The 18377-nt window shown below is 42.5% G+C and overlaps 1 protein-coding gene across 6 annotated transcripts in view; it reads right to left on the bottom strand.

Moving 5' to 3' along the window:
• Positions 1–118: 118 nt before the first annotated feature.
• The window catches only part of agrn (agrin), a 222819-nt gene continuing 204560 nt past the window's right edge, over positions 119–18377 (bottom strand). For 3 of the 6 annotated variants that reach the window (XM_028411002.1, XM_028411004.1, XM_028411005.1), the window contains 9 exons: positions 18137–18301; positions 17898–18009; positions 16261–16272; positions 14429–14545; positions 12702–12885; positions 11861–11948; positions 7438–7662; positions 6009–6112; positions 119–2964 (listed from right to left, as the gene is read on the bottom strand). In XM_028411002.1, the coding sequence (XP_028266803.1) occupies positions 2804–2964; positions 6009–6112; positions 7438–7662; positions 11861–11948; positions 12702–12885; positions 14429–14545; positions 16261–16272; positions 17898–18009; positions 18137–18301 (1168 nt within the window). In that variant the 3' untranslated portion in view covers positions 119–2803. The remainder of the gene's footprint in view (positions 2965–6008; positions 6113–7437; positions 7663–11860; positions 11949–12701; positions 12886–14428; positions 14546–16260; positions 16273–17897; positions 18010–18136; positions 18302–18377) is intronic. The other 3 variants (XM_028411003.1, XM_028411006.1, XM_028411007.1) reach the window with 1 other exon arrangement.

Raw genomic sequence — 18377 nt, 5'->3', positions numbered from 1 at the left:
CCATGGAGACAACTCATGCAGTCTAAGTATGGAACTATGAGAACAGGTGGCCATACTGTATATGCAGTAAAGTAACGTGCCAAAGGGATCGAAATGAAAACAACTGAAGAGAGCGGGCTCCGTTTGTTTGACATTTTTATTTCATGGTGGTAGGAACACAAGACAAAGGTCATAAAGTTAGTAATGTTCAGGTCATGCCACTCTTACTCGGTGCACTGGCCTTTGACGAGGTTTGCGCAGTCAGACAGTAGTTTACAGGGCCAGACATGGAGGGTAATCCACATGTAGACATAAATAAAGAACAGAAAATAGATTCAAAAAACAGTAAATAGAAGATTTTTTTGTTTTTTTTTTGTAAAAATCCAGATGGGACATTTGCTGAAACCCTCTGGGATATATATATATTTTTTGTGTATGAGCATTATTACTAATATAGTTATCATTATTATTGTTATTACTCATTTACATTATGGGGATGAGGCTAATACACTGGCTAAAGTAAGGAAACGGTTACATGAATGATGTCACCTGCTCACAGCAGAGGTGACCGGTTTTTAAGGCAATTCATAGTTTCCACCAAAACCATAGACTGCAGTTTGTCTTTATTGTTCTTTACGAATCCATCGAAACACAAAGTTCTTGTCCTGTTTTTATTTGTTTTTTAGTGTTACCAGCTGAACGGGTCAAATTCAAAGAACAGTTAAAGTAAGACCAGTCTAAAGTTAAAAGAGTGAGTGCTGGAATTTCAAAAAAAGTGTCACTAGAAAAAAAAATGGTTTCCCAGTCTGAGGACAACCCAGAGATTGAATACACACAACACAGTTATAGCTTTAAGGGCTGTCCCTCCCCCAATGTTCAGAAGTATATATCATCGTGTGGGTGACCAGACAGAGTCAGACATGGCTCCAGTGTATATTACTAAAAAACATAAACCTCCACAGATCACACACTTTGCTAAATTTTACACTTAAAAATTGCAGGGCTGTACAAAAACAGATTGCTTGATGATTTAAGGAGAGAAACATAATTAAGAAAAGGAAAGAAAAAATAGTACAAGACCATTTGATACTCAACCACAAACAGGCATGATTTTTTTTGTCTTATAGAATATTGCCAAGGTTCATATCAAAACAAGTGTCTTTTTTAGGTCAGTCGTCGAAGGCTTATTGTGGTTCAGCAAGGACGACTCCACGTTCCAACAGTTCACTGAATGTTACAGAATTCGCACCAGTAATTCTAAACCATGCGGTGCTATGTTAACTTGCATGTATTGTAGGATTATGTATCTTTTCCCAGTTTATGTGGCTGCTATGGCTTCAAAAGGTCACAAGAACTTCACAGTCTCTCTCTCTCTCTCTCTTTCTTTCTCTCTCTCTCAACAGCCGGAAAAAGATTCCTCCAAGAATGCTCCTATAGGTGAAAATGGACTTAAGTCTCAGTCAGAGTTGTTTTTGAAACTTTTTTTTTTTTTTTTGCATTTGTGTTGACTGCTGTTTGACAGGACATTTCCATGTGTTGTAGCTCTCCTCATATTAAGATCCCTCCTTGCCTCCTTTCTGTCTGTCCTTTACTTCAGTCGTTGCTTTCAGCACCTCCTTAAGGTCAGATATGGTAACAACTCTTCCCTTATGCACCACTCAAGGTCCTGCAAAAAACTAACTGCTCCGAAAAAAAAATAGAAAAGGCCAAAAAAAAAAAGATAACAGGGAATGAACAAACTTAAAACATAAATCCAAAAAAATAATATTGATTAATCGATGCAGGGAAAAAAAGCCCCGAAACAGTGATATTTTTCAAAAAAATAAAAGTTTTTTTTTGGAACAAAACAAAAAACCAGATTCAAACCAACACTGCAGAAGTGCATGCATTTATAGTGGTCATCATTAGTTCATCTGCTGATTGTAGAACAGAACGCACAATAGTAAATGAGAAGCACAGTTCTCCAAAAGAGAACCCATCTTACATATTCACAGTCTCAGGTATTATTTATATACTCTATATTTATAACATTTATCCATGACTATGATTCATGTTTTGACTTATGACTAATGATATGCAAGTCATTGTGGAACGCAGCGCTTTCTCTCCATCAGTGTTAGTGAGTCATATTTCAAAGCTAAACGCTCTGATAGGATTCAGGTCGAGTGGAGAGTTTGTCTTTTTTTGGGGGGGTGCTGTGAGATGGGGGTTGATGAAGCGATTTAGACTGTGTACTTTCTCACTGTAGCAGCTTGACTGATATCTGTAAAGTCCCATTAGGCAAATACAGTGGATTGAAAGCAGAGGCTGAGTAACAAGAGTTTCCTAAGTGTAGACGCTGGCGTCCAGCCCTCGCAGGGGGAATGTATGTCTATATATTTAGGGATGTGTAGGACATGCTTGGGGAATGTGGACGATAGATATGGCACCAAGACAAGGCAGTGACCAGAGATCATCAGCAAGGTCCATTCTTCAAGTAATGAGCATGACAAACAATTAGGCGGGGTTGATTTTTTTTTTGTTTTAAAACAACAAAACTGACATGAATAAAATGTCTCTCTTTTTTTACAGAGATGTCTTCTTTTAGAAGAAGCTGAAGGGCCTTTAAAGGAAAAGAAAATCTGTGTACTGTGAGGTGCAGATTAAAAAAAAAGAGCAAAATATATAAAACAAAAATTAAAACATCATTTTCTTTCCATATAAAAAGCGATGAAATGTATACAAAAATAGAAAATAATTACAGCAGGAGACATGGGCGCTATGGAGGGAGCGGGTGGGAGGGTTTCTTTTTTTTCATTTCTTGCATTATTTTGTCTCTGCCAGGTTATTTGGCGGCGGAACAGTGTAATATTTTAGGGCTGTTTAAGGCGTCCTCCACCAGGTGGAGCTCCACCCCGTCTACCACCACGTCCTTGATGCATCCGACAAAGCCGGTGCTGTAGGCCTTGGGCAACCGACGGGCCACCCCCAGCTCCTCCAGACCACCTGAGGAGGAACAGAGACAGAGAGGTTAATGCGGTTTTAATCAGCTAGTCCACATAAACACACTGTGGACAACCTAGGGACAGACAATATAAACAAAGTGAGGTCTCCTAGCAACTCAGGTTGTCCATACATCCATCACCTGAACCCGGTTTGTCCCATTAGTGCAGGGTCATGAGGGGCTGGAGCCTATCACAGCTATCCACAGGTGAGAGGCAGGGTACACCCTGGACAGGTCACCAGTCCATCACAGGACAACACACAGACAAACAACCATTCACACTCACAACTCAGCTTGTCCTTAAAGGTAGGGTAGGAGATTTCATTCTGATGCACTTTTTGTTAAATTAGCGTAACTTCTCTTTACAATCCGATCCGACCAATTAGTTCGGCAGTTTCGCATTAAAACGAAGAATATGAATCATCTGTGGAAGCTATAAAAGGCTAAAAACATCAGCCAACTCTTCGGGACGTCCCTGCGTGGCGTATTGGCTGGTTGTCACACTCTTCGTGCTCTGCGCGCACCAGAGAGGTACGTGCATGATGGCCGAAGTCACAGACTGCAGCTCGTCTTCAGGTAATGCACGTCCATGTGATGTGTGTTTACTTTTAAAATCTGGCTGACTCTCACTGAGTTTTTAAAATCTCCTACCCTACCTTTAACACAAGGATAATCTATGTTTATATATCTATGAGCCCTCTAGTAGACATGATATCATCAATAAGTGCATGTAAAATCTTCCTGTCTGGCAGGAATTGTCTCCATGGTAGAAGAAAAATGGCGGAGACGCTTGTTGAAGATGCGCTTTCTAGTCCCTTTCCTTGGAAATTCATTCACAGATATCTGTAAAGATTTACTATGCTGCCAGTTGCTGGGTGTTGAATACATAGAGTGTCACTTTTAAAGATCAAAAAGAAGGATGAAGGTTTGGATTTCATATCAAATTAAACCTGAAAATGTCTGTCCTCGATATATTTTTGTACTGGTTTTTTGTCATGTTGCATTACAGTCTTTTGATATTTTACGCGATGGCAGCGGCTGACGGACACGGCAAAATGACAGCGTATTTGTCAAATCGCGGTGATCAAAGGAAAAAGAAGGCTGCGTGGCATATACTGAAAAATAAAGACAGGAAAGAGCGAAGGTTCTTTTAATTTGACACGGCACAGAAAGTGCTCTAACATGTGCTCTAAATGAAAGCTGGTGACAGAGTGTAAAAATGATGAATAGCTAACATCCTCATTATTTTTAATTTGTCTTCATTTTTGGCACTAAGAGCTCACCTGTCCATCAAACTGTGTATTTGCAGCTGGGGCATCTTTTTTCTGATAGGTGCTGTACTTCTGCTGATTCTTCCATATGCTCCAAAGAAACCAAGGACGTGAAGTCATACTTTTCTGCGTGTCTCAACAGATTGATAAGATAACTTGCAGCTTGTCCGCAGCTGTTAAAGGGCCTTGGAAGTGTTTTCTATCAAATAAATCGCTCCTATGAAAACAGTATATTCTAGGAAATAGATTATAGATATGAGATGTTGTGATTTTGTGTCTCTTTGGATTATTGAAATATTTCATCGCTGTGAGCAACAAAGGCCAAATACCATTCACTTTCATTGTACTGAGTTCCAAACGGCACCACTTTATCTTACTTTATGTGCTCTTATCTGTCCTGCAAATATGATTTGTACTTCAGGTTGTATATCAGACATTCTTTGTGGTGTTTTTGTGCACCTTATCCAAAAATGCAATCGCATCTGTTGTTTTGACCTGTTTTATGGTAAATATAACACATGCTAACCACAGGGACGACAGCTTCGTAGAACCCCATTCATTCTGGCCATAAATAAAGCCAGCCCAAGTGAAACAGGAAGTACAGGGAGTGAAAGATCTGCATTTATTTCTCTTTAAATTTCTTTGTTCAAATCATCTAAACTTCTTTAAACTAGGCATCATTACAGGTCCCATTTGTCTATGTTGACGGTTCACATTCATGCCGCATGGCTATGAATCAGATACATATATATGATTTACAACCATGTCCTGAAGTAAAAATCAGGACTGAGGTTTGGACACTGACTAAATTCTGGGTGTGCATTTAGCTCCTTTAACCTTTCTGATTAATATTTCTTTTTCATTAGTGTCTTTCGCATCCGTTCCCTGAAACCTGCGTTCTTACTGTTTGAACACTTGAGCCAGTTTCTCCCTCTCTCTATTTACACATCAGTCCTTCTTCAGCCCCCCCCCGACATTCTCCCTGTCTTTCTTATAGGACTGAGAGTTCACAGCCCCGTCAAGCGCTTTACATCCCCTGTCCCTGGCCCCCATTAATCGGATTGCTCGCCTCCAAATCGGGAGTCGACAGGGCTAATTTCATGCGAGTTACAGATGAATTAATGATGAACAGTGAAAAGGGGATTTAAAAAGGAGAAGGGCTCTCGATGGGAGGGCCGTGCGAGGATTATGTATTCTTGCTGCAGGGCTCGCTCAGCACCTGTTCCACTGAACTGCCTCCCTGTGTGTGTTTGTGTTCGTGTATCTGAGTGCAACCTCTACATGCCAGTGAGTCTCTTAAATGTCACTCAGGCTTCTTCTTCCTCTCAAACCAGCCTCTTCTCTGCCGTGCATTTTAAAGAACAGCCTGACTTTACCTTGCAATCCTACTTCAATGTTATTTCCTCAGAATGTTCAATCCCGCCGTCCCGTGTGTGTTCTTTCAGAAACGATTTCTCTGCGCCAAGTTTAGGCCAAATTGAACTGGAGGTAGATAACAGGCCGGCTTTGGTCATTTTCAATTCAGGAGAGCAGACAACTTTTGAGTTAGCCCGATAGCCTTTCATTTCTAAACTCAATACCTGAATAGGTTTGGACATTTTTTTTCCCTTCGCTTATCCTCCGTAATGCCAATGAGTTCATTGCTCACTTTGGCAGCCTCCTCCAGTGGCTTGGATGAAAAGATGCTACAGAATTACAAATATTCCCCTGGCCTGATGTATGGCATTTGTAGACTGGCCTGAATGACTTTTCCTTTTGCATGTGTGGGCACCTACCCAACCACAGAGCTCCGTCTGTATCCAGCTGCGTTGCTGCCAAAGGCGACGACCCGGTTACTGGTGCCTCGTTGCCGACCTGTAGAGAGCCGTCTCGCAGTGCTCTGAAAAGGAAAAAAAAAAAAAAAAGAGAAGTGAGTCTGATGAATGCGTGTCACACTGAAAAGCTGTAAATTGTAGTTTCCCTTAAAGTGAAACATCAAGACTCTACTGCTCTACTGCCAGTACACTAAGCACTCACATAACTGCCTTTGCCAAACAGTGTTCTGAATGTGCCTGTCTAACGGCTAACAGATGCCGTCAGAATACTATTCGTTTTAGGAGCCGGCATTAGCAGACACTTAACAATTTTGAAGACAGGGCAAATTTGAACACACTTAAGTGGCCTTCTGAATGAGAGAGAGAGCGGGAGAGAATCATTTAAGGCCACAAACACAAATAGCTGTGCAGTTTAGTGAGCTATGTGCCACATGCTGTGATTTACACTATCATCTGCATCCAAAATTATGTCATATTCCAGCAGCTCATGTGGCCTCCCCCTGAAAGCCTGGGATGAGATTTGGCCAAATCCCTGTTTGGAATGGATGCAGCCGCTTTTCAAGGATCGATTATTCTTGCCTTACATGATGAAACCAATCTAATTATCCCCCCCTCTCCCTCCTCGTACTCCGAATCACAGTGATGCTAAAAGCAAATGTTCAGCAGAGATAAGGAAGAAATCACACAGAAGGTGTTAAATGGCTCGTTTTTAAAGTTCAGCCACTTAATTTGTTTCTAATGAACAGATCCATTACTGTGACATCATGGCATAAGCATGTTTTGTGTTTTTCTGTCTCTGAAATGATGATCCATCCATTATCCAGGTGATACAATGTACAATATTATGCCTAATGCATAGTTTAGTTATCATGCCTGTACAGAATAATACCTCAGGATGACAGATTATGATGATTGTGCCATAATTGCCTATATTGATTTGAAATTAGAGTAAATACAGTGTCAGTGAGGCAATCTTTAAATGTGCTTTGAAGTCATTCTAATGCAATGTCCACCTACAGTACACATTTTATTCTGTACACAGTGTGCATGTTAAGTATAGATACTTGTATTTATTTATTCATTTACTGCCTACATTTTCAATAACGTGCCAAAGCATGTTCGCTTGTTGCATCACGTTCTTCTTATTTGAGCATTCATTGCCATGTCTAAGCGATTTGATGCATAATGCGTCATACTCATGCATGACCAGGCATGAAAATAACCTTAATCTGAAACTAATCAGAGTCATCTCTGTGCTAGGGATCAGCGTGTAGCAGAGGATCACACATTTTGCAGCCACACAAATACAATATGGATTAAGTCTAATCCTGGTCTAACTGTAAAAAGCTTTGCCGCTGATCCCGCAGCGACCTGCCGTCTCCCTCCTTACCTGCTGGCCTTGATGCGTATCCAGCGGTTAGTGTCGACACGCACAGAGGAGCGCAGCACCACAGGCTTGGAACCCAGGTCGTACGTCATCTGGACGTGTCCGTCCACGATGGCCAGGGCGATGTAGTCCGAGCGTTCCACACCCTTCCCGCTCCACAGCACCAGGCCCTGGGTCGATTCGGTCCGGATGCTCAGCTCAAATTTGTTCACCAGCAGAGCCTTCTCGCTGAGAGAACAGAAAATTGATTAGTCAGCTTTTGGTCAAATGCAGGAAAATGACAGCTCTGTTGTGTTATTCATAGTTGCATATATGTAAAGGAACGCAAAGGTACATTACACACACCTCATTATGACATATGGCTCTGTTTGATTACACATTTGTAGCTGCAGTCTCATACTAACAGCTATGTTTTTAAGAAAAATCAGTGTTACAGACTGAGTTTAGGAGTAGCAGGGGGCTGTTTTGCTATTAGCTTTCCTACATCCGACTGAGCCTGAACTGCACCGCTGCTTCCTGTGTTGCTCTGTGCATTGCTCTGTATTATTCAGGCAGCTGTTTGATCTCCTGTCTCTCGACTGCTACAGCTGCAGGGGTTATTTGGATGCAGAGACGAGGAGACTTCTGCCAATCCTTAAGAGGCATCATACGCCAATGTCGCCGCTACGTGAGAAAAGTACTCACAGTGATATGCCTCTGCTTTGTATGCACAGATACAGACATTATCCAGGCACTACTACTACTACTGCAAAGAAACACACTTGTTTATGAGTCCAGCAGAGATACAGTAGACAGACAACACCGCCTCTAATATTTGTTATCTATCTGTTTTTATGACTGCACATGGAACCACCTACTTCAAAGAGTATTTAAACACAAAGACAAGGTGAGAATGTGTACGACAAAGAACCACTGACACATGGATTAAATGAAGATTACACAGCAGCATAGAGCTCAAGACACGACAGAGGACAAGACAAAGGAGTCAGCATAGCAAACAGGGAAGCACACAGGAGAACACACAGGAGAACACACAGGACAGGAAACACGGGGGATAAAGAGAAAGTAAGAAGAACACTTCTTCCTAGTGACACTTTCCTCTAAGTATCTTCCATTAAGTAATGAGCAAGAATAAAAAATACAAACAATATGTTGATGTTTAACTTTTTAAGCTCAGGCCAACAATCATGAAGGTTCACCTCAGCAGAAGTGGGAAAAATCCACAAATTTGACTTCATCAAAAAAATGCGTAGGTTAGACATTTTGACTCACTTGATTAAAACCGCTGAGGTGAAGGAACAAAAAAATAAAAAAAGATTTCTGAGCATCTGATTTTTTTTTCTTTGGGGAGAAAAAAAAACAGCTCAGTGAACCCTCTCCTGGCAAACCCTCAAAGAGCTTACAGGGCCCAATAAATCTCCATCGGAGCGGCTTGTCAGTGATAAGGTCAAGGTTATTAAAAGTGCTGAATATATCATGAATAAAACAACGCCGGCACACTGTGTTTCAAAACCTAATACACAACTGACTTCACAGATTTCTGGCGTGATGCTGTTTCTTTTTGGAAATGGAGGGGTTTTATCTGCCTCTTTTATGTATTCCAATATGGAGTGTGGACCTTTATATGAACTCTAGGTGGCAGTAGTGGTTAGAATAATAAAAAAGCCATACGAAAGGGAGGACCAGCTTTTACAAAGCTCTGGTTTGGTTTTTGTGCTGTTATCAGAGCTCTGAACTTCAGAATTAATTGAAGTCTATGCAGAGGCTCTTTGTGATTCGTATTGGTAACTCTATCTCAATAATGGAAACAATGTTGTCTCTGAGGAGGAGGATTTAGCCCTGTGAGAGGTCGAGGAGGGGTTGTCTGGAGAGGCAAAAGGGAGGGATGAGGAAGCGAGCAGACAGGAGCAAAGTTTGAAAGCTTTCAGAGACTCACCTCTGGTCAGATGGGTTCTCCAGAGACTCAGGACTTAAGGGAGCCGGGGAGAAAGTCAACGGCATGCAGTGTAAGCGCAAAGGGCCAAAAGGGGGGGAAAAAAAGGGAAGGGTGTTGTGAGCCCACTTGGTGACTCACAGAGGTCTAGTTTAGACCTGGAGCTGCAAAAAGCACAACTTATCTACTCTACTACTATATCGACCACGTCAGCAGTCGATAACGCCCATCGTTGTGTGATCATAGGAAGTGTGTAGCACAGCCTTGATAACACCACAACCGTAAAAGGAGGTTCTCAAGAGAACGGGTCAGATCAGGATGGATGACTAATGCACCAAAATGCCTAGAGATCAAGCATTTTTTTTTTAAACGTGAGAATCAAGATTAAGTACATTCATGATCAGGGTCCACACCGGCACAAAGCCTGCTTTAAGTCAGCGCCCAATTATTGAACAACTCCTTTATATTTATGGCGCTGCACGCTACAGCGCAGCAGCAATTACCTTCTGTCTTGAGATGAAAGCAGTGAATGAGAAAAATTGGCCAATTGTCAAAAAAGAGGGTCAAGCGCCATATCAGTTGAGAGTCATGGCCAGATATGATTTGTCACAGAAATAATGGGGCTGGAGCGAATCGACCGCAGCTTTCAGAGGTGAAGCAGGAGCGATCAAAGCTGCTGTAAATAGTAACAGAAACATTAACCCAAGGTGAGAGTTTGACATTTTGGCCTTAACCAGCACTTAATGGCCTCTGAAGAAATGTGTTCGTTTCCTTTACGAAATCAAATCATGCTGAATTGATCGGCACTCCTTCAGAGTGCTGCACCGAGTGTCTGGTTTGCTTAGATTCACGCTCATTGTGTCTCTTAGTGGATGTGACATCCATTAAACTTTTGACAGTCTGGCTCCAAGGACCACTGTCCCCTCCTGCTAAGTGAGATTGATGCCCATGGCTACACACTGCAGTGAGATCTCAATTGGAGGTCTAATCTACAAAGGGAGACAAATCTGTGATTAACATGTCACAGCCTATCTGTACAGCCGACTCCGTAATTATTCACAATTACAGTTAGAGATCTGGCAAAAATGAAATGACAGAAGCCCTGGCATGGACAGGAACACTGGGCTGCATCCAGTCGGCTTCATTTGAGCTGAATTCTGCTTCAGCGCTTTGTGGGACTTTTTATAAAGAGGTTACTTACCGAGCTAATGAGCAGGAAGAAAAACCCTTAATAACTAAGCCATGACCGAGGGTTTTCCCGAGCAGAAGCTCCTCAACAGGCACCAAAAACTAGGTTAAGGGCTATTTAGTATATCGTCCTCTTGCTGCTTTTTAAGGGGCCTCATTCATTTTCGACATAATGCCATTCAGCGCAAAGTGCATGGCAATTCATTTTGTTTCTTAAAACCATGCATGTAATATTGCACATTCTTTGTACAGCAATTCATTCTCTCTGAAGGGTTGAGCACAATGCCTATCATGCACACAGTCATGCTTCTTTTTGCACTGGGGGAAAAAAGGAAGGATCTAATGACATCTCAAAGTGTATTCGAAAAAATGGAATCTGTCAAATTAAATTATGGATATGGAGCTTGAATGTAAAATCTAACTTAAAGATGATTTCTGTGTGGAAATTAAGACAGAAAGCTGAATGTACTTTAATCTCTTCCATTGGGTTAACTATCAAAAATGGGTTTTTTGGTTGCTGTTAGTTAGGCTTGATTTGAAACTGGCTGGACAGCCAGTCTTAAAGTCTACTTACTCTGGGATCTCATTGGTCAGTTGGCTTGAGTGAAAAGGAAAGACAGTGAAGGACATTTACATGAGACAAAGACACGTGAGGACAACGAGGACAAAGGGAGTTGGACAAAGACACATGTCAGACACAGATCAGACAGAATGTTGAGTGAGCGTGAGTTGTGTGTCTCTGCGGAGTGCGTGGCAATCTGCAGGCTGTGACCCGGTTTTCGCACCTCCTGAGTGTTTGTGTGAAGAGCTCCGAGACGTAGATATAGAGCCATATGCTTGACGTTTTTTTCAGGTTCATCACATAAACATTTTTGTTTATGCCAACCTGGAGGCACACTGTTGCCAGGGTGTTAAAAACTGAAGGCAAATCATATTTGGATACCAGTAGTAATCTATTCAGAGTAGGAAAAGAAGTTTAATCATATATGTGTGTTTGCTTGTTGTCCAGTGTCAGTGTGAGTGAAGCTGTAGTCCACAGAGTGAACTGAACGCACCCAGGGCAGCACTGTGACTGTTAAACTGTCTCGCTAATTGGTGAAATCCTGTCAAAAACGAAGGAGAGCTGCCACAGACTAAAAGCTAAGAGCCAAGCGCCTAGTTACTGATGATATCATCAACACTGTCATCACAGCTTACCGAGGAACGAGATGGACAGACAGGGTGGGTATTTGGCTAATAGCTATTACAATGGAGGGGGCAGATGAGCCGAATAAACGATGATGTTCCACTTGTCCTCTTCCTTACCTCCTTGTGACAGCATTGTGGTACTCGATGAACGTCCGTCCGTCAAAGGCGACGGCCTCGGTCTCTCCGGCAGACTTTTCATAGATGGCTGTGAAAGGAGGGGAGGGGAGGGGAGAGAAGTGTTCAGAGGATGAGATCACACCAATCAATAAGAATAAGGGTTCAGTTATCAGAGCTGAAGGCAATGGAGTGTGAGCAAATGGGGTGGAGGGGAGTGCAGGAGGTTTAATTAACGTGAAAGGGACAGCCGACCACACGCCACAAGGTTAATGGCTAAAGCAGTGACTGAGTGTGTAAGACGCATCAGGCCGGAGTTTATGTAAGGCAGAGTAACACGGACCTGATGAAAGGGATGCGCAACTCTTTGCTTTCATGAATATTCAATTGGTGCATTTCATCATTTTCATAACTGCCATTAGAAATCAATGCATGATGGCGACGTCATAAAAGAGACATCGCATGTCCACGACTGACACACGACACATGTGTGGACAGAATTAGGGTCTTAAAGCACCTCATATACATTATTTTACCTTCCATTGAGACAAGCCAAGAACAAGCCGTGTTCTTTAATCCCACTCACAGTCAGCCAAAACTGCTATGTATCCTTTTAGAGCAACAGCACATCATCTTAGGGACAATTTGTACAGTTACAATGATTCATTGCAGCTGCCATGATGAGGTGATTTCTGCCACGCATGTATTGTTTGCTACAAAGAACAATCACGATTATCCGTAGAACTGGGGCAGGAAATGCGTTTAAAGCGCTACCATTTCCTGTGCCTCATTGAGTCATAATGCGTCTTTAAGGATAGATCATGAGGACGGCAGAGATACTCACTGTGCTGACAGTGTCCCCCCGAGAAACCGCTGAGGCAAACACACTCGTAGGAGTCCAGCTGGGGGCTGCAGCGGCCGCCGTTCTGGCAGGGATCCTGCGAACACGGGTGGCCCTGGAACATGAGCACGTTGCGGGAGTCTAAAACATTCTCCTGCCTGAGGACTGGCGTGCCCATCAGAATGATCTGGAAGTAGGAGACATAGGGTAAAAAGAAGCACGGGATTGGTTTGAGGAAGTGATAAAAGTCAGCTTCAAACTTGTATATGTGACTTGGACACCTTTGTGTGGACATTTTTTGACTTCTGCGGAGGACTAGAAGTAAGATATCTGTGATTCAGAAAACTTCATTTAAATTCTCTCTTCTTCTTCTTCTCCTCCCTATTTGTAGAGCAATAAGTGAATAGTAAGGCCACTGATCAGCTGCTGGTTATTGATTGGCCCTACATTGTGTGTGTGTGTACTGGTCGTGCACCTAATCTCATCTGAACATTCCAAAATAAAAATATTTTCTCGACAGCGCCTGCAAATTTATCACATGAAACAACACAAACTGCTCTGGAGCACGTCTTCATGTAGGCACGTCATTTCAGAAGCAAATTGAGAAGACATTGTTCAAGGCCTTTCACACAAAACACGATGAGCAGTAAATATAAAGCCCATACTCCAGCATGGCTAACATTACAAAGTCCTTGTTTTGTCAGACAAACTCCTGGCAGCTCAATTTAAGTGTCTCATTTTAAAATACAGGCGAGATTTGTCTGCAAGCACCATGGCAGCAAATCAATACAGTCTCTTAAATCACTTCTAAAGAAAAAAAAAGAGAATTTTATAAACGTATGTTTATGCAATACTCCAACTATTAATTGTTTTTGACCTTTTTTCGTTTTGAGTGATGCTTTAACAATAAAAATTCCACTCTGGCTTTTGTTGTTGAAATGATCCGATTGTATTTTTCTCGCCTAAGCCAGACACTTAAAGATTATCTTTTGTTACCGCTCTTGATTGTTATCAGGAGAAAACAGCGCTTTATGCTTTTTTTCCCTGCTGAACAATCATTAAACTTAATTATTGCAACACATATTCTGTAATGTGCTGAGTGTGAATGTGGATTCAGTCAACATGTACCTCATCACACACACACACAACAGAAAAGTGTTGTTGCTACAATGCACATGTTAAACTGAACATCAAACTCAGAATACATACTGCCTTCCACATAATTAACGATTCCCTACAGGCCAAGTAAGACAAATGCCACATTTAGCTTTTGATTTGCTCTAAAAACTGTCAAGGGAAAGTTTGCAGAGGAGAACTAATGACAAGTTTTCACAAACAGTAACATCCTGCCTTTGTTCTACGGGGTTATTTTTGGCACTCAAAGATGAGTTTTTTGCTGGAAAGTGGAGAGAAAAAAAACTGGAAAGCTGTCAGGGAAAGATCTGAGAACAGCAAAATGGAGGGACTTCAAAATGCACATTCTATTATTAGCGTGAGCTAATCCAAATGAGCAGAGCCACTGGCCGTCACAGTGTGAGCTTATAATGGAAAATTACTAATGTGAGGGCCAGTAGTACTGTGACAGCTGGACAGCTAATAACTTATCTTTTGACTTTGCTACTGTATCTTCCAGTGCATATATTTCAAGTTATTAAAATAGCACAGAATCCACATGCAGAACTAATGACACATCACTACTCCAGGAAAAATACATCTTGTACACATTTTACCTTTTGGATGGATCCATTGAAGCCGTCTGTGAGTGCAGCCGCTCTTGACAGCCGGCTGTAGTCCCGAGCTCCACCCACAAGAAGAGACTCTTTCAGGTTAAGATCTACGTGCATGTTCTGGTGAGACAGGACACAAGCTGCTTTCAGGAGCTGAGCAAACATATGCCCGGGTTTTTAATTGCTGGGAACGTATCTGGTTGTAATGGTTTATGGTTTTACTATTAAGAATGGAGTTATGTGTCCATGGAGCCTGAAATAAATTGCATCCTTTACTAAAGACATAAAGAGTGAGATTAATCCACATATAGCACATTTGGAGACATGTCACAGTCATATAGATTGTCCCATAAAAAAAGGATTTATCAATATTGTAGCTGGCAGAGGCTGTAACTGCACTTCCTTGCCTTCCTTCCACGCCAATTCACTTGATACATTACAACATAATTGATTTCTGTGTCTCTCAGAGAGAGTGGTCAATTATCCTCTATCTGTGTGACATAAAAAGAGACTACAAAGGGAAATCAGGAGCAGGCTGGACTAGAGATATGGAGGGTTCTTTACAGACATCTCTAATGAATGGCTGATTATAAGCACCGACCTTTCAAACAGTTGAGTGTGGAGACACATTAATTGCAATTCATTTGCGCAGTAGACGACTATGAAATTCGATTCTTTCCACCAAACCTTTGGGACAATTGCTTTGCATTAGCAAAGGTGCCACTTCCTTCTTTTGCTTGGAAGAGCCCACTTCAGAAGGAAGGAATTAATGATCTTTATTTTATGTAGGGCAGTAATTGCCAGAGGGGTAAAGTGGAGTTAATTGCTAGAAAAATGATGGAAGGGGCCAAATAAACAGGCTTTGTGCAGGCAAACTCGCATTGGCCGGGCTTTTATTTAGGTGGGGACTTGGAGTGCAGGAGGCAGCGGTGCTGGGCTGAAGCCCAGGGCTGTGTCACTGCACCTTGAGCTGCTTCCAACAGAGACAGGGCAGGGATCTTGGCCAAAGCTGCCAGAGTCAGTTGCGCCTGGTGTCTGCACAAACTCTAGGGTAAAGTTACTGATGTTACTGGTCTGCAACACTCACTTCCACCTCTTGTGTGAAACGTTCTAACACTGAATTGGGCATTCACTATCTATGTAACTTTTCTATGACTCTAAGTGAGATTTCATGCAATGAGATGGGAGATCTGTTTGCCTCAGACAGGTAATAAACTGCAGCTGAGGACGCTGCTTGTATGGATGTTCGGTGAGGTTTCTTCGTGCTGTTATGGACGAGTGAGTGGGTGAAAGAGTGAGCGACATCATGATATTATTGAAGATTGTTCCCGTGTGTGAACGAAGTGAGAGCAGATGACAAAAGAACAGCCCGGCTCGGCTTAGCACCTCGTCTCCTACGGTATATATCCTCCTCGCCTCCCCTGTCTTCGCCCTCACTGCTCGGCAGGCACGCGGCTCTGGCGTGATATACCCACCTACGCTGGACTAATGAAGACGTTTCTTTGTTGCTAAAAACAATGGTTGTCACAAAGATGACTGCCTCCTTTCCTTCTTTCCTCCCACCTTCCCACCCTCTTCCACCCCCACAGCAGATGGACCGAGGTGAAAGCCAAACCGTGGTGTTTAAGAGCATCTCATCTTCAGTGCTGTGTTTGTGTGTGTGTGTATGAGCTTATGAAATGGCAAAGTTTTTCCACAGATCTGGCACCCTTTAAAGCTGCCCACAGCTTGTTTCTCTGTGCTGTTGTTGCATGGAGAGATGGGGGTGAGAGGACGTAGTGAACGTAGCTCAAATGAAATAAGGGCTAAGGTGTGACTGGGACTTGTCTCATTACCTTGCGTGATTTCTTATTTCCAGACAGCACATCATAGAGAAGGAAAGAAAATAGGGAGGAAGAGAGTTATTAGGGGAAGACTAGTAAGTGTCCGTGCACAAAGAGGCATGCAGTGCGAGTGCAGAAGCTCCCTCATGCTCACATACACACACACCGCATACATCTGTAACAGCATTAAGAAGCACAGACAAGTAAGGCAAGCACATTAAATATAAGCTACATGAAGGACACACACTGCACCGTGTACTGTTCTTTACATACAGAACTAACCTGTGCAAGTGTATTTACAACTAAGGAGAGTGGACACAAAACTGACAGTCTAAAAGGCCATGCATGAAGCAGATGGTGCCATTAGAAAAAATAAAGATGAAAAGAAAACTTCATGGGTGAGAGACTGTGAATAGTGCCACTTAACCCAACCTCATTTACAGACTGCTGCCATTCAGTAACTGGTGAAGGAGATTTGTTGTTTCTACATATGTGCCTTTGAAAGTTTGGAATTCATTATGCAAGCTGCCTGGAGCTGTCTTTGATATGATGATCGCTCTCAGCATACTATATGTATCCATATATATGTTCCTGCGTGTGACCACCTTTGATATGATATGGGCTTCTCTAAGCACGAGCACACCCTAACTCCCTCCCAGCTCTGAAGTAAGCTCGAGTAGGAGAGAATTAGCTGTGAGCCTCACTGGTTAGAGACTTTGCATTGAGCTCCATAACTAGTCTCGGCTCATCCCTTCCGTCCCCCCCCATACCCACCCATCCTCGTTTCTCCCTTGCTCTCTCCCTTTAATAAGATTTTCTGCCTCTGTTGCTGGAGTAAAACACAATTACCATACGAACGATAGGAGGCGGTGGGGGATGGACTGAGAAAAAAAAAAGAAAAAAAAAAGAGTGTTGCATCTTTGAGGGAGATGATGGAGTTGACAGAGAGCATGTTCATAATCATAAATTACACTGTTGAATATAATTGGATGACTTACAGTCGTATCAAACGACCAGATCGCCTTCATTTGGAAGCATGTACCTGCTTTATTGGTCTAGGCGCTGGGCATAAGAGTTTCATTACGCTCTTCTCGTTGCTGCTATCTCCCTTATCTGTCTCCACCTCCCCAGACACCAGCTCAGAGGCTGAATTTATAAAACTGACTGTATACCAGCAGTAAAGGCTGCTTCTCATTTCTGTACGCAGTTTATCTTCATGGAAGTCGGAAAGCTGAGAAAGGATCAAAGTGTTTTATTTATTCATTAGCTAATTAATTAATTTTTTAAAATTAGAATTACTAAATGAAGACAGCTTGTCAGAGTGACCCTCTACACATCAGGAGCTCTCCCTCTTACCCTAATGGACGTCAATATAACTACATAAATTCATGGATACAAGCTGGTGAAACCACACTGCGTGGAGAGCGGGATACAGTTTGCTGATTCAACTGTGTCTGAAATGGTAACGTGGACGACCTTTACAATGGGGGGCGCGAAAACCTGAAGTCATGGAGCTGATGGGATACGAGCACGCACATGAGGATATATGGACAGAAGAGCAAAGGGATAGCATAGCACAGGCCCAGCAGCCCCACATGCTGAAAGCAAGGTAACAGTTCGCAGGAGCTTGTTAGCTTGCTATTTCTTACTGGTGCCTCTCCTCGGACCGGGTCCTTCTTGTTCACCATGATCTCTCCTTTGCGGGAGGAGCGTTCCAAGTTGATGGTGTTCCACACATTCAGCTGGATTGGTTCCTTACTCCTAAACAGCACAGATGGACAGTCATACATTAGGCTGTCTAAAAACCTGTTGTTGCTATGTGTAGCACGAAGCCCGATTGTTGTTGTTGTGTAACATAATCCCACTGAGGCTGTCTAATCATGTTAACCTGATGGTGGCTGGTCCCTTTCCCAGGTCGTAGCGGAACTCCAGGATCCCGTCCTTCAGGGACAGGGAGATAAAGTCTCCTTTACCATCTGATTTTTGGCCGTTGTAGAAGATCAGACCGTTGGAGTCGTTGGCCATGAGAACCACTGTCATGCTGACCTTTTGCCTGCAGACAATAAAACACTCAGTAAGCAAAGGATCCCTGGACGTGTTTGCTGCATTGGAAATATGTGTAAATTAGA

The sequence above is a fragment of the Parambassis ranga genome, chromosome 7, assembly GCF_900634625.1.
Source record: "Parambassis ranga chromosome 7, fParRan2.1, whole genome shotgun sequence".
NCBI lineage: Eukaryota > Metazoa > Chordata > Actinopteri > Ambassidae > Parambassis > Parambassis ranga.
Note: the sequence above shows the minus strand (reverse complement) of the source record. Positions and strands in the feature narration are given on the sequence as shown.